A 13462-nucleotide genomic window follows, 5' to 3' on the forward strand; every position below is an offset into this window, starting at 1 on the left:
AAAATGTGTGTATGCATACCCGCCTGTTTCATCGCTGTTCAATCATTTAAAATTTTATTTCAACATGCTAACAATAGTGCACACAGAGAATTAAACCTCTAACTACTGTTTATTGATGAAATAGAAGGAGTGGGTCTGACGTAAAGCTTATTTGCCTTGGAATATTTTAGCCTAAGGACAAACTAAAGTCTCAAATTTAAGCCAGGAATGGTAGGGGGTTAAAATGACAGCTTGGGGAAGCTGGTGCCACAGCATTTCCTCCTGCTTAACCGTTTTCACTACCATGGTTGCCACCCTAGCACAGAAAATCTGGCAGGGCCCAATTAAAAAGTGAAAGTCACAGCCTGTTGCCATCATTGGAGCCACAAAACAATTCTACCTTCAAATCATGGGAAGTAATGAATCTCAACCAATCGGAACTTTTCTTTATTCCCACTGTATTGGGAAATCAGTTGCATAATTTCAGTTCTGTAACGGGGCAAGCTAAAATTAATCCCTTCAGATAATTCTATTAGAAATTAAATGTGTTATTTTTCTGGTACTAATTTTAAAACTCCACTTGGCCTTGGTTTCTTCTGGTGAGCATTTTTGGTGTGTCTGTTGTTTTGCATTTTTCCTCCTATTAATGATGATCAGCCACTGTCTACTTAATATCTGTAGTGGTGATGAAGGCTGTATTTTTGGAAGCTGGAACATGTAATGGCTTTCAATGGATCACGCAGAGGCTCGAGAACAATATTTTGAGGAACTTCTACTTATTCTCGTCAGCAAATACAACTGAGAACCAAGCTGAATACAGAAAGTTCAGAAGGGATGTGAACAAGCAAATAAGAGAAGTAAAGAGGGATTATGAAAAAAGACTGGCAGCTAACATAAAAGGAAATCCCAAAGTTTTCTATTGTTAGGAAATAGAGATAGTTTAAGTAAGTTATATTGGTATTTGTGGGTGTTAGGAATGAGTTTCAGATTTAAAGTTTAAGTTTGATTTGTATTTCTGTATCTGTGTGTTATGAAAGATCAAATGGAGCTTCAGTTTCACTTTAAAAAGGTTCTTGCATTTCTAATGAGGAGTTTTACAACTCCTGTAAAGAGAAAGTAAACAAACAAGGGTAGAGAGATTGGACTGTTGCCTAGCAACAGGGGCTCAGAGAGGCAGGTCCCTCCCACAGACACACACACAGAGAAGAGAAGCAGTGTTATTTTGGAAGCTGTTTGAGTGCAGTTGGTTCTGAAAGTTGCTGCCAGGAGAGACTGGAGCAAAGGGGACAAATGGCCAGTCCCAAGCTAAAGACAAACCTCAAAAATCCAAGGGAGTGAAAGAAGGGAAAGTCCGAAGAAGACCTTCTAGTCAAAGGAAGGACAGGAGCCTGGAAAAGGTCCTGTTAAGTGAAGTTAAGAGTGAAGGGCAGAAAGAGAGACTCCATGCTTCAGATGTAAAGAGACAAATGCTATAGAAAGCAGATTTAAATCGAGAATAGCTTGCAAGAGGCAAAAAGGTCCAAAGAGACAACTGAAGGTCTGTAACTCTATGGGCATGTGAAGCAGTGGTGTACTGGTGATGGCTGAGTCAGAGAGACAGAGAGTGTGGAAGACAGCTTCAATGCATGTGGTGACCCAGGGAAGAGGAACATCAGAAGGAGAATTTGAAACCCTAGAAGTGAACCCTTGCAGAAGGTGTCTGAGAGAAAGTGTCGGTTTGGGAGAAGATTCCAAGACGAGTCTTGGAGAGGGGAGATTGGAAACCCTCGTGTGGAGGACGGAATTCAGTGGGACTGGTTGGTTCACGGTGTGATGAGTGTCTGGGGGGAGTTGAGGAGAGATCCATAGCATCTGGTTGAGGCGGCATCTGTCACTTGATTTCAGAGTGGGGTGTGTCTGACTACAGGGTGCCATTGATTTACATGGACTGTGTACTTACTGTGAACATTAGAGTATAAGATAGCTTTTGTAACTTGTAAACTTACAAATCTGTATACATCTGTAAAGGTAGAGTTGTGGGTGAAGGAGTATTGTAATATTGTTCATCTTTTCTTGTTGAATAAATGCTTTATTCTTTTGTTAAAAGTTCATCAGCTGACCCCTGTGCCTCTGATCAGTAGCTACTCCCCACATATCTAAATAAACAAATAAAAGTTAGGATCTATCAAGCTGGGTTCCAACCTGGGATCAGGCTTGTCCAGGGGTAACCTCAGCTGGGATCGTAAGACTATAAATACCATCAATAATAAAAGGTGGTAAAAGGAGGAGTAGGGCTGATTAGGGACCAAAAAGGGGATTTGCACATAGAGGTAAGAGGCATGGCTGAGGTGTTAAATGAATACTTTGCATCTGTCTTTACCTACGAGGTAGACACTGCCCAGGCCATGGTGACAGTGGAGGAAACTCAGTCACTAGAAGGATTTAAGATTGATATGGAGGAGGTATTGGATAAGCTGTCAGTACTTAAAGCTGATAAGGCACCGGGACTGGATGAGATGCATCCAAGAATATTGAAGGAAGTGAGAGTGGAAATTGCAGAGGCGCTGACAATAATTTTTCAATGTTCCCTGGATTCAGGGGAAGCACCAGAGGACTGGAGAATTGCAAACATTATGCCCTTGTCCTAAAAAAGGTTATAAAGATCTGCCCTGCAATTACAGATCAGTCAGTTTAACTTCAGTGGTGGGGAAATTTCTAGAAACAATTATTTGGGATAGAATTAATAGTAATGTGGAAAAATGTGGATTGATTCGGAAGAGTCAGCTTGGATTTGTTAAAGAAAAATTGTGTCTAACTAACTTGCTGGAGATTTTTGAAGAGGTAACAAAGATGGTTGTTGAGGTCAAGGCCATTGATATGGTGTATATGGACTTCCAAAAGGCGTTCGATAAAGTGCCTCACAACAGACTTGTGAGGAAAGTTATAGGTCATGGAATAAAAGGGACAGTAGCAACGTGGATACAAAACTGGCTGAGGGATAGGAAACACAGCAATGGTTAATGGTTATTTTTCAGGCTGGAAAAAGGTTAGTAGTGGAGTTCCCCAGGGGTCAGTGTTGGGACCCTTGCTTTTCCTGATATATATATAAATGATCTAGATCTTGGTGTGCAGGGAACAATCTCAAAGTTTGTGGATGATACAAAACTTGGGACAATTGTAAACTATGAGGAGGACAGTGTAGAACTTCAAAAGGACATTGACACATTGGCGGAGTGGGCAGATAGGTGGCAGATGAGGTTCAATGTGGAGAAGTGTGAGGTGATACACTTTGGTACAAAGAACATGGAGAGACAGTATAAAATAAAAGATACTATTCTAAAGAGTGTGCAGGAGCAGAGAGACCTGAGTGTATATTTCATAAGTCATTAAAGGTGGCAGGACAGGTAGAGAGAACTGTTTCTAAGGCAAATGGTATTTTAGGCTTCATTAATAGGGGCATAAAGTACAAGAGCAGGGAGGTTATGATGAACTTATATAACATACTGGTTAGACCTCAACTGGAATATTGTGTACAGTTCTGGGCACCACACTATAGCAAGGAAGTGAACGCATTGGAGAGAGTGCAGAAGAGGCTTACGAGAATCGTTCCAGGGATGAGACACTTCAGTTAAGAGGAAAGATTGGAGAAGCTGGGACTGTTTTCCTTGGAGAGGAGAGGGTTGAGAGGAGACTTGATAGAAGTTTTCAAAATCATGAGGGGGGTTCGGGAGCGGGCGTGGGCGTAGCTGATCGCCGCCCACGATTGGCTGCGCACTGCCATTTTGCGTGGGTAGGCCAATTAAAGCCCGCCCAGCGTGACGCCCACCCGGAAGCACTTAGTGTTACCTGTGCGGGTGGGGGGAGGAGAGAGAATCAGGGCCTGAGCAGCGCAGAAATCTCTCTGAGGCATGGAGCTGCCTCAGGGAGATTAGTTTAATAATAAAACATCACCAAAAAGAAACAATAAAATTTCTCAGACATGTCCCCTCATGTGACATTGTCACATGAGCTGGGACATGTTCATGTATTTTCAGAACACATTTTATTTAATTAATAAACACTTCATGAAACCTCATCCCGCTCGTGGATGAGGCTTCATGAAAAATGTGAAGGCTGCCTGGGCTCTTCACCTGCCCGCCAACCTTAAGCTTGGATGGGCAGCCCTGAGAATTAGTTTAATTAGTTAATTAATGGCCTTAACAGGCCTTTAACAGATTGGCAGGCGTGCAGCCGACTCTGGTGCGCGCTTGTCGAATCGAAGATCGGAATGCCCAACATCACCACACTTCATTTTACGCGTCGGTGTGCGGGGTATGCCTCTGCATGCCAAACGGAAGATTCTGGCCAGGGAGTAACTGTTCCCACTTGTAAGCAGATTGAGAACCAGAGGGCACATATTTAAAGTGTTTTGCAAAAGAAGCAAATGCGAGGTGAGAAAAAACTTTTTCACACATCGAGTAGTTAGGGTTTGGAATGCACTGCCTGGAAGTGTGTTGGAGGCAGGTTCAACTGAGGCATCCAAGAGGCCATTGGATGATTATTTAAATAGAAACAATGTGCAGGGTTACGGAGAATAGGCAGAAGATTGGCACAAACTTAAAATGCTCAGAGAGCCAGTGCAGGTATGATGGGCTGAATGGCCTCCTTCTACACCGTAACTGTGATTTTCCTGCATATGTGGGAAATTTTCATTCTTGGTGTCATTTTATTACTGCACTGCAAGGGAAACTCAACTTTTTCTTTCTGTTTGTATGGCTCAGTGAATTGGATAAACCATCAATGCTTTATATAAATGGAGGCAACAGAGAAAAAGAAGCAAGATGAATCACAAGAGATAGACAAGAAAATACAGATAACATACAAGAGAGCAATTATCGCATTGTAAAATAGCTTAAAATAATAGTTTTTGAAGGTACAGTTTGATTGCGGGTGAACATAGTAAACACAGTAGGTAAATCAATTCAAATTACAAACTATACTACTGCAAGTTTCTGTGGTTGATTTTCCTTTGAAATTTCGGTAAAGTATATTGATGAATGACGTGGAACTTCTTGCCAGCAAATATTTCTAACTCTTCTTCCAATCGTGCGATTTTCATGTTGAATGAAACATTGTTGAGGGCTCAGAGAAGAAGGCTCATTAGAAGAAAATACATTATACTATTAACTTTAGCTCGTCAGTCTTAATAACATCTTGATTTGTGCCATAAAGTACTGACATCTATACTTTTATGTACATAGAATCAAAGTGAACAGTAGTTAAGAAAGCCAAGCTCTGAGGTAAATTCTAGATTGACCATAATTACATTATATTAATTCATACTCTCTCACACCTTTTAAAATAAATATTCAACAATTTGCATTTGAATTAACTTGCATATCTTAGTAATGTGGGTAGTGTCTTGATTAGCAGATCAAATAGTAAAAATTCTGATCAGCAAAGTTCACATACAAAAGATTAACACATTTGCACTACTTACTTGGCATGCTATTTTATGCATATTAAATTAAACTAGTTTATGTAGCTTAAATTTATCTACTTTATGCCTATGTTGCTTAATCTAAATGTTCATGCCTTCACATTTAAATATGAACCATACAAAAGTCAGACATGCTAACGTGTTCAACATTCCAAAATCAAATCTCATGCAATTCTCCAGTGACTTTTTTTTTTGAGGTAGTAACCTCTTAAAGCAAGTAAATAAGAAGCAGCAAAGTATTTTTTTAAAACAAAGTTTTATTTGCCAAGACAATTACATCAATGTTGCACATACACAACATGGAAATTGCATTCACCAATTTAAATAAAACACGCACACACACGCACACGCACACACACAGAGAATACAAACTCAGTGTTAACAAGTTCATCATTGCAACATCAAATTAGTAAATATCTAATGCAACATTTCCATGCAATTCCCAGGTGATTTTTAATGTTGGGGGGATGCGTTGGCGGTGGTGCTGTTAGGAAGGACAGGGGATAACTGCACTCACCTCCAGGTTAAGCACTTAGAAAATACAGTATTGGCTCTTATAGGTTAAAGTTATAAAGCACTATAAGACACTAAAGAAAAATACTACCAACTACCAATTCATTGAAATGTCCTTGAGAGCAGAAAGATATAAAACATTACAATTTTTCTAAACTATAACAATATTCAAAAACCATTATGCTATGGTATAACAATATTCCAAAACCATTATAGAAAATTAAGAACAGTTTTCTAGGTGCCTGTTTATTTTCAGCTAGAATATTTGTTCAATCCTGGTATTTTTCACTGAGATAAAAGAAATGCTGGAGATCTAAAGTAAAAACTGAAACCTCCATTTTGACGCAAGGTCCTGGTGAATTCATCAACTTGTCTTTTTCCTTTTACACATTGATTGTTCCATTTTCAGCATTCTCAGTTTCCTCCCTCAACACCTTTCCATTGACCTCTGTTCCACCACCTATTAAGGCACAACAAAATATGCCTTGTGCAGTTTTGTGGTTTTGTTTTTAACAAGTGAATGCAGTAGCCTAACTTACAGTAAGCACTTCCCTATGTTTCTTTCCCCTCTAAAGACCCACTGAACTGTTCTATGACTGTCTTCAACAACAGAAATCAAGGGAAATAATATAAATTTCACCATGTATTAATCCAAAGTTAGTTAATGTTTCAGATATTCTGGTATCTAAGATCAGTCCCAAGTATTATTCCTTTGGGCATGTCTAGTGACAACACCATGGCATTGTCATTTCCTGCTACTGACACCACATTTCTGATAGTGTTTCTAACCCTAGTACCATCCCCTAGCCCTAATGCTAATCACTAATCCCTAACCTTAACCTTGACAGTCTTGCCTTAATTATAACCCTGACACCCTTACCCCAACCCCTTAACTTAATCCCAGACCCTAAACTTAACCCTAATTACTATAACTAAACACAAACCTCCAACAACTAACCCTAACCACTAATATTAACCCAAATCCTAAACCTAACTTAACCACTAATCCTAAACCTAAATCACAGATTATCAATAGTGTGATGCAGGCCCAGCTGTTGTATCATTGTGCCATCATTAATGATGCAGATCAACAGCGTTGTCAATAGCCATTCCATGTTTATTTCGAAATAAGAATTTTTTTCAAATACTTCCAGTTGTATGATTGCTCCTGGAATTTTAAATGTCCTCTGTTTCCTATAGTGAAATGGAAGCATTCTAAAAATATTAGGGTCCATCAGGAGTGGTGCGGTGGAATGGGTGGTGAAGGGGGGTGGGGAGAGGGTGTAGAGGAGAACTTGGGTCTGAAAGGGAGAAATGGAGAAAGGTAACCGGAGCCCAAAAGGGAAGGGGCAAAAAGGGGCTCAAAGGAGATCCAGGTTCTAAAAGGTGAATGGGGGCATGAAAACTGAAGCTTAAAGGGGAGAAGAGAACAGGGACTCAATGGAAAGAGTCAAACCAGGGCTCGATGGGGCAAATGGTGTGAAATTGTGCTGCCTGATTATTTTAAATGGGTTAGTGCCTTCATTAAAATAGTGGGCAGAGGAATTTCATGTAAATACATTAATGCAGTTCTATACCAAAATCTCACAACTTAATTTCACCCATTGTGTTTTTGAAAAATCAACCATGATGCACCCCCACTGATCCGTCTTAACACTCCTTCCGCTTCAATCACTTTTTAACAAAATTATTCCTTCTGAAAAGCTGACTGGTGCTTGAACTCACTTGGAGTATAGTGATTTTAGTGATACTTAATGAGACTCAGCAACCGTTCAAAAATAAATCAAAACAAGTCGAAAAAGAGGATGCCAGTGACTATATTCACTAAACAGTGCTGAGAATAAATCAGTTCAAAAATCCAAACATGAAAAGAACAAACTTATAACTCTTTCAGTGGACAAAAGCCCACGAAGCAGTCAGGTATCCTTATGTTCTCAATCATTTGGGAAAAAAATATTCTGCAATATTAGAGAAGTTATAAAGTATTAGTCAAACATAAAAATATTCTTTGTGCGGCAAAATTAATTTTGAAGTTTGGGTACTGAAATTCTTACTGTATCCTCTAATGGTTAGTTGATGTTATTGGCAATTGTACAGATTAATTTAACAATAAGCAGCAAATTGTTTCGTAAATCACCAGAAAAAGTTTTTTTAAATAAAATGATGACTTTTAAAATTTTGTTCAAACAGACCTTCATTTTACAATGGACTATAGACTTGACTGCTTCGTGAACGTAGTTGATTAAGGTAACAACAGCAAGTTGAAACACTATTGAAAGTCTTAAGGCTAGGTGGCACAGTGGCTAAGTGCCAAGGGGTTTATAGTTACAACTTTCCGTCCAGTGAGTTTTCAATTTCCACTGGGCTGTAGCGCTGAGGGGACAGGCAGATAGCAGGGCTGAACTCTTTCACAGCAGGAGAAAGGGGGAAAACAAAATGGAGAGGGGAAAACTGCAAAGGCTTCAGCTGTACAGATTCTTGTGACTAACTCCACTGTGGCATTAGCAGAAGTAGAGCACAGGTTGATCAATTAACTCCTTTCTTGGCTGTAATGGCATACAAAGGAACCAGAAATAATAAGGGAAGTGTTTAAACTTAAGAGTTGGGGGGGGGGGGAGTTGTGGTGGTGGTTTGGTGGTGGTGGGCTGAGGAAAGATCAAGCCGTAAAGCTGTACATTTGTACTTTTGTGGGACACTGCTGGAACACATGTACAGTATAGGAATATACACAAAGCTTTCAGAATCTATGTACAAGCAAACTACTTTTACAGCACATTTAGCAAGTAGGGGTACATGAATTCTGCAGTTCCTCTTTCACGGTTTCAGAGGATAGCACATTACAGATTACACTATATACACAATAATGAAAGGAGGTAAACACTTATTAGACCAATATTTTAAAAATAGATTATGCAATCCATTCTGACTATCACATATGACTATTTCAGTAAATAGGGGATCCACAAAGTTAAGACCTTTGACAAAGAAAATACCCTCAATAAAGAATTTCTAAACAGAAAGGGCTAGAACGTGCATGATGAGCAGGTGTGAAAATGTCAATTCTAATCAGGGAATGACTCCCATTAATAAAAATATGAGAGCTTAAGGATGCTGCGTGCCATTTATGGTTCCAGGTCACGAGTTGGATGTTACTTATATTCTGTGGCACATTCAATTTGTGTGTTGAAGAAGTCACGCCAAATATCAGCCTATTTTTCTTTTTAGAGAACTTGCAATGGTACGCCATGGAGGTATAATAGTGTGGTCAAAAATCAACCTTTGTTAAGAAATAATGCCTGGTTTCAGCTAGCCCTCAATTCCTCATGTTTAATAGTCGGGATTCTACAGGTCTAGCACGTTATAAGTAAGAAGAGATCTTCAGTGACACCCATGCCATTTGAAAAACAAACCACAAGTGACCCAATCATGAGATATGCTACAGGTATCCAAGGCATTCTATTTATACCAAATGGGCAATTGTTGCTTGTGTTATTTTCATAATTCTTCTTTTGAGCACTCAAGTTCTATTTCCCCAGTAAAGCAACTGACGATTGGGCAACAGTATAGGAATATAACATCATCCTGGAAACTTAAATATAAGTCATTGCATCCGATATTTTATATAAGATCACGAGAAATATGCAGGACTGTAAAGTCCAAGCTGAGTTGCTGCACCACTGGATGTGCAGCAGGACAGAACTGACCATGTTCTAAGTCCTGGGCATGGGTCATCAGCATAAAAAGGGCAGCTCTGTCGAGGATGGGGGTAGCAGGCGAGTCTGGCTAAAGTGGCTACTGATATTTTTTTAATCACTCATGTTCTCCTTGGTGCAGTTGTTTTTTTATTATAGCATTACAGCAACTGGTATTGGAGGCCCTATGTTCAGCTGCTGCATGGCAAGTATACCTGCATCATGCTATACATGGTCTGCACATTAGGTGGAAATGGTGGAATTTGTGGTGGCGAATGACATGCCATATAGTGTATTTAAAACCGAGATAGATAGGTTCTTGATTGGTAAGGGGATCAAAGGTTATGGGGAGAAGGTGGGAGAATGGCGTTGAGAAACTTATCAGCCATGATTGAATGGCGGAGCAGACTCGATGGGCCGAATGGCCTAATTTCTGCTCCTATGTCTTATGGTCTTATGGCCATCAGTCCTGTTTTAAACTAAAAACTTATAATGAAGGGCAAGATGGGTGGAAAAATCAACAGACCCACATAGAACCACAAATTTGTTTACTGGGGGCCAAGGGGGTTTAACGCCCAGAAAAAATTTCTGCCCCAAATTGCTCCTCACACCCAATTTGTGTAATTTCCATATCAAATTTGATTATAAATTTTGGTGTTGGGTAGTTTCAAGACAATATTGGACTTAAAATAAATGGTATTGATTGGAATTTGTTGCCACAACTAAATTCAACTGTCTCTCAGGCAACCTCTCTGTTTTGTAGGTAGCATATCTAGTCAAACCTTTAGCATGTAGAATTGGATCTGTATTTTATCTTCCGTTAAGTCATTTGATTGGGATAGTGGGTGGCTTATTCAAAGTTTGATGTGCTCAAAGTGGTCTATTGACTGCAAAAAATTAGAATTTCTGCACTGAGGAAACAGCTACCATCTGATGTTATTCCCAAATCCTCTAAATGTGCACATATTCAAAACAAAACAAAATGGTCCATGTTGTATGCTGACGGTTATGCTAATACAATTATGATCAGCCTAAATTTGACCTTGTTATGTTTTAAAATCAATTAAAGCTTCAGCCGTTTCTTTTATTGGATCTGAGACAGCTCCAAATACTGAACGGACTACTTACCATTACTCAGATGTTATGCTCATGGTACTAGCTCTGAACCTTTATTTTTGATTTTGTACCTTCATGTGTCATATCTACAATGTAACAATTGATTTGTTTTAAATATGGAATGTTATGTTCAGATCCATCAAAGATAATGTAATTTTCTGGTGATTTTACATTGTATGATTGTTTTGATGGTGGTTAAGGCTTCAGGCATTTCAGACTGTTACCTCCAGACGACTTGACAAGTCAGAAAAAGGTCAACAGAGATATATTCAGAAACATGATCCAACTATTAAAGGCCAATCTATATCGTGCTAGTTTACCTAGGAATGTATAGGACATGAACCTACTTAACTATTCGGCAGTAAATAGCTGGTCAAATTGGTATTCGGATTTAGATATCAATCAATGCACCCATTTGAATAATTAGGGTAGCTTAAAGACAAAATAAAAACAACCATGGTTATAAGCAGAGATTAATAAATAATATCTGACACTGGAGAAGATATGGCTGACGAGAACGAAGCTGAGCTGCATCTTCAATTGGACTTCCTTCTCCTCAGGTGCAGAAATAAACTGGAAAAGAGCCACAAGAGTTGAAAATCAGAGAGCAACATCAAGCTGGGAAAAGATGGAGTTCTGAACTAAATTTTACTTAAAAGTGAGTTAAAAACCATGGGCTGGATTTTGCCATCCCAATGCAAGGCAAACCTGCATTGGGCCAGAGACAAAGGCAGGTGGGACCCAATTCTGGGGTTCCCATCCCTATAACCATCATGTGGCATTTTTAAGGGCACGGGATGAGCGTGGGTCACAAGCCCGGATACAGCAATGCTGGTGACTCCATTGTGGCGGTGGTGATTTCACACTCCCCTCGATTTTCAAGGGGACAAGCTTCTAAAGGAGATGTAGTTCCCACCAGCTCAGAAGTATCGTGGACCATTGGGGAAGCCATGTTGGTCAATTTAATGGTCACTAGTCTTTTCTAAACAAAGCTCTATCATCAATCCTGTATCGGCTTATTATTCAATATTACATTATGACATGTGGAGTTAGCATCTTCTTTTAAACTTACCTGTCAAGAAATTTCCCAACTCCAGAATAGATTTCCCTCATGGTTCACGATTTGAAATCACTACCAAAATGGAGTTACCAGCATTGGGATTGCAGTATGTGGACTCACAACTCACAACCCTATCCCATGCCTTTAAAGGTATTACACAACATGAATGGAAGTGGGAATCCGAGAATTGGGTCCTGCACACCTCTTTTTACCCCCCGCCTGATGTGGGTTCACCCCTTATCAGGATGGCAAAATCTGGCCCAATATATAACATGATGCTACTGTAAAACATTTCATCCAGCCATTAAAAATAAAATGGCAAATGATGCCCATAATTGGGAGGTAGCTTCAATTGAAAGCCAAGGATGGTAATCACTTAAATCTCTAGAGTGAGAGCCTCCAATCTGGCCACCATCCACACAATGTAGATAACATGATTGTCAATCACATTTCAAAGAATACCAAATTGAATTGAGAGGCAGAGGGGAAAAGGTCATAAAATCATAAGAAATAGGATCAGAAGCAGACCATCCAGTCCATTGAGCCTGCTCCACCATTCAATAAGATCACGGCTCATCTGACTGTGTCCTTAACTCTGCCTGTCCCCCATAACCCTTGACTCTCAATCAAAAATCTGTCTAACTCAATATACTCAATGACCCAGCCTTCATTTCTCTCTGGGGAAAGGAGTTCCAAAGTCTAATGTCTCCTCATCTCCATCTTAAATGGAAGGCCCCTTATTTTTAAAATGTGCTTCCTATTTCTAGATTGTCCCACAAGGGGAAACATCCTCTCAGCATCCACCTTGTCAAACTCCCTCAAAATCTTATATATTTCAATAAGATCACTTCTCATTATTCCAAACTCCAATAGGCCCAATCTGCTCAACCTCTCTTCATAAGGCAACCCCTCCATCCAGGAATCAGCCTAGTAAACCTTCTCTGAACTGCTTCCAAGACAAGTAAATCGCTCCTTAAGTAAGGAGGCCAAAACTGTACACAGTACTCAAAGTGTAATCTCACCAATGCCCTGTACAACTGTAGTAAGACTTCCCTACTTTTATACTCCATCCCCCTTGCAATAAAGGCCAGCATTCCATTTGCCTTCCTAATTACTTGCTGTACCTGCTTGCTAACTTTTTGTGATACATGTACAAGGACACCCAGATCCCTCTGCACCACAGCATTCCAATCTTTCTCCAGTTAAATAACTGGAAAGAGTTCCATCCAGCCATTAAAAATAAAATGGCAAATGATGCCCATAAAGGGGGAGGTAGCTTCAATTGAAAGCCAAGGAGGGTAAACGCTTAAATCTCGAGACTGAGAGCCTCCGATCTGGCCACCATCCACACAATGTAGATAATATGATTGTCGATCACATCTCAAACTGAATTGAGAGGCAGAGGGAAAAACTGTTTTTCCATTTTTTTCTACCAAAGTGGATAACTCACATTATACTCCATCTGCTAAATTTTTGGTCACTCACTTAATTTATTCCTTTGCAGACTCTTTGGGGAGAATTTTCGTTTGGGAGCGGGCACGGAGCCGATTGCCGCCCACGATCGGCTCCGTGCTGCCATTTTACGTGGGCGAGCAAATTAAGGCTCGCCCAGCGTGAAACGCGGCTCCCGAGGACAGCAGGAGT

General features: G+C 39.9%; 1 protein-coding gene across 1 annotated transcript in view; it reads right to left on the reverse strand.

Annotated features, from left to right (window-relative positions):
• Window positions 1–9461: 9461 nt before the first annotated feature.
• The window catches only part of LOC144693725 (vesicle-associated membrane protein 3-like), a 125042-nt gene continuing 121041 nt past the window's right edge, over window positions 9462–13462 (reverse strand). The window contains exon 5 of the mRNA XM_078563664.1: window positions 9462–11331. Within this exon, the coding sequence (XP_078419790.1) occupies window positions 11315–11331 (17 nt within the window). The 3' untranslated portion in view covers window positions 9462–11314. The remainder of the gene's footprint in view (window positions 11332–13462) is intronic.

This window comes from Cetorhinus maximus, chromosome 19, assembly GCF_964194155.1.
Source record: "Cetorhinus maximus chromosome 19, sCetMax3.hap1.1, whole genome shotgun sequence".
In the NCBI taxonomy this organism is placed as follows: Eukaryota; Metazoa; Chordata; class Chondrichthyes; order Lamniformes; family Cetorhinidae; genus Cetorhinus; species Cetorhinus maximus.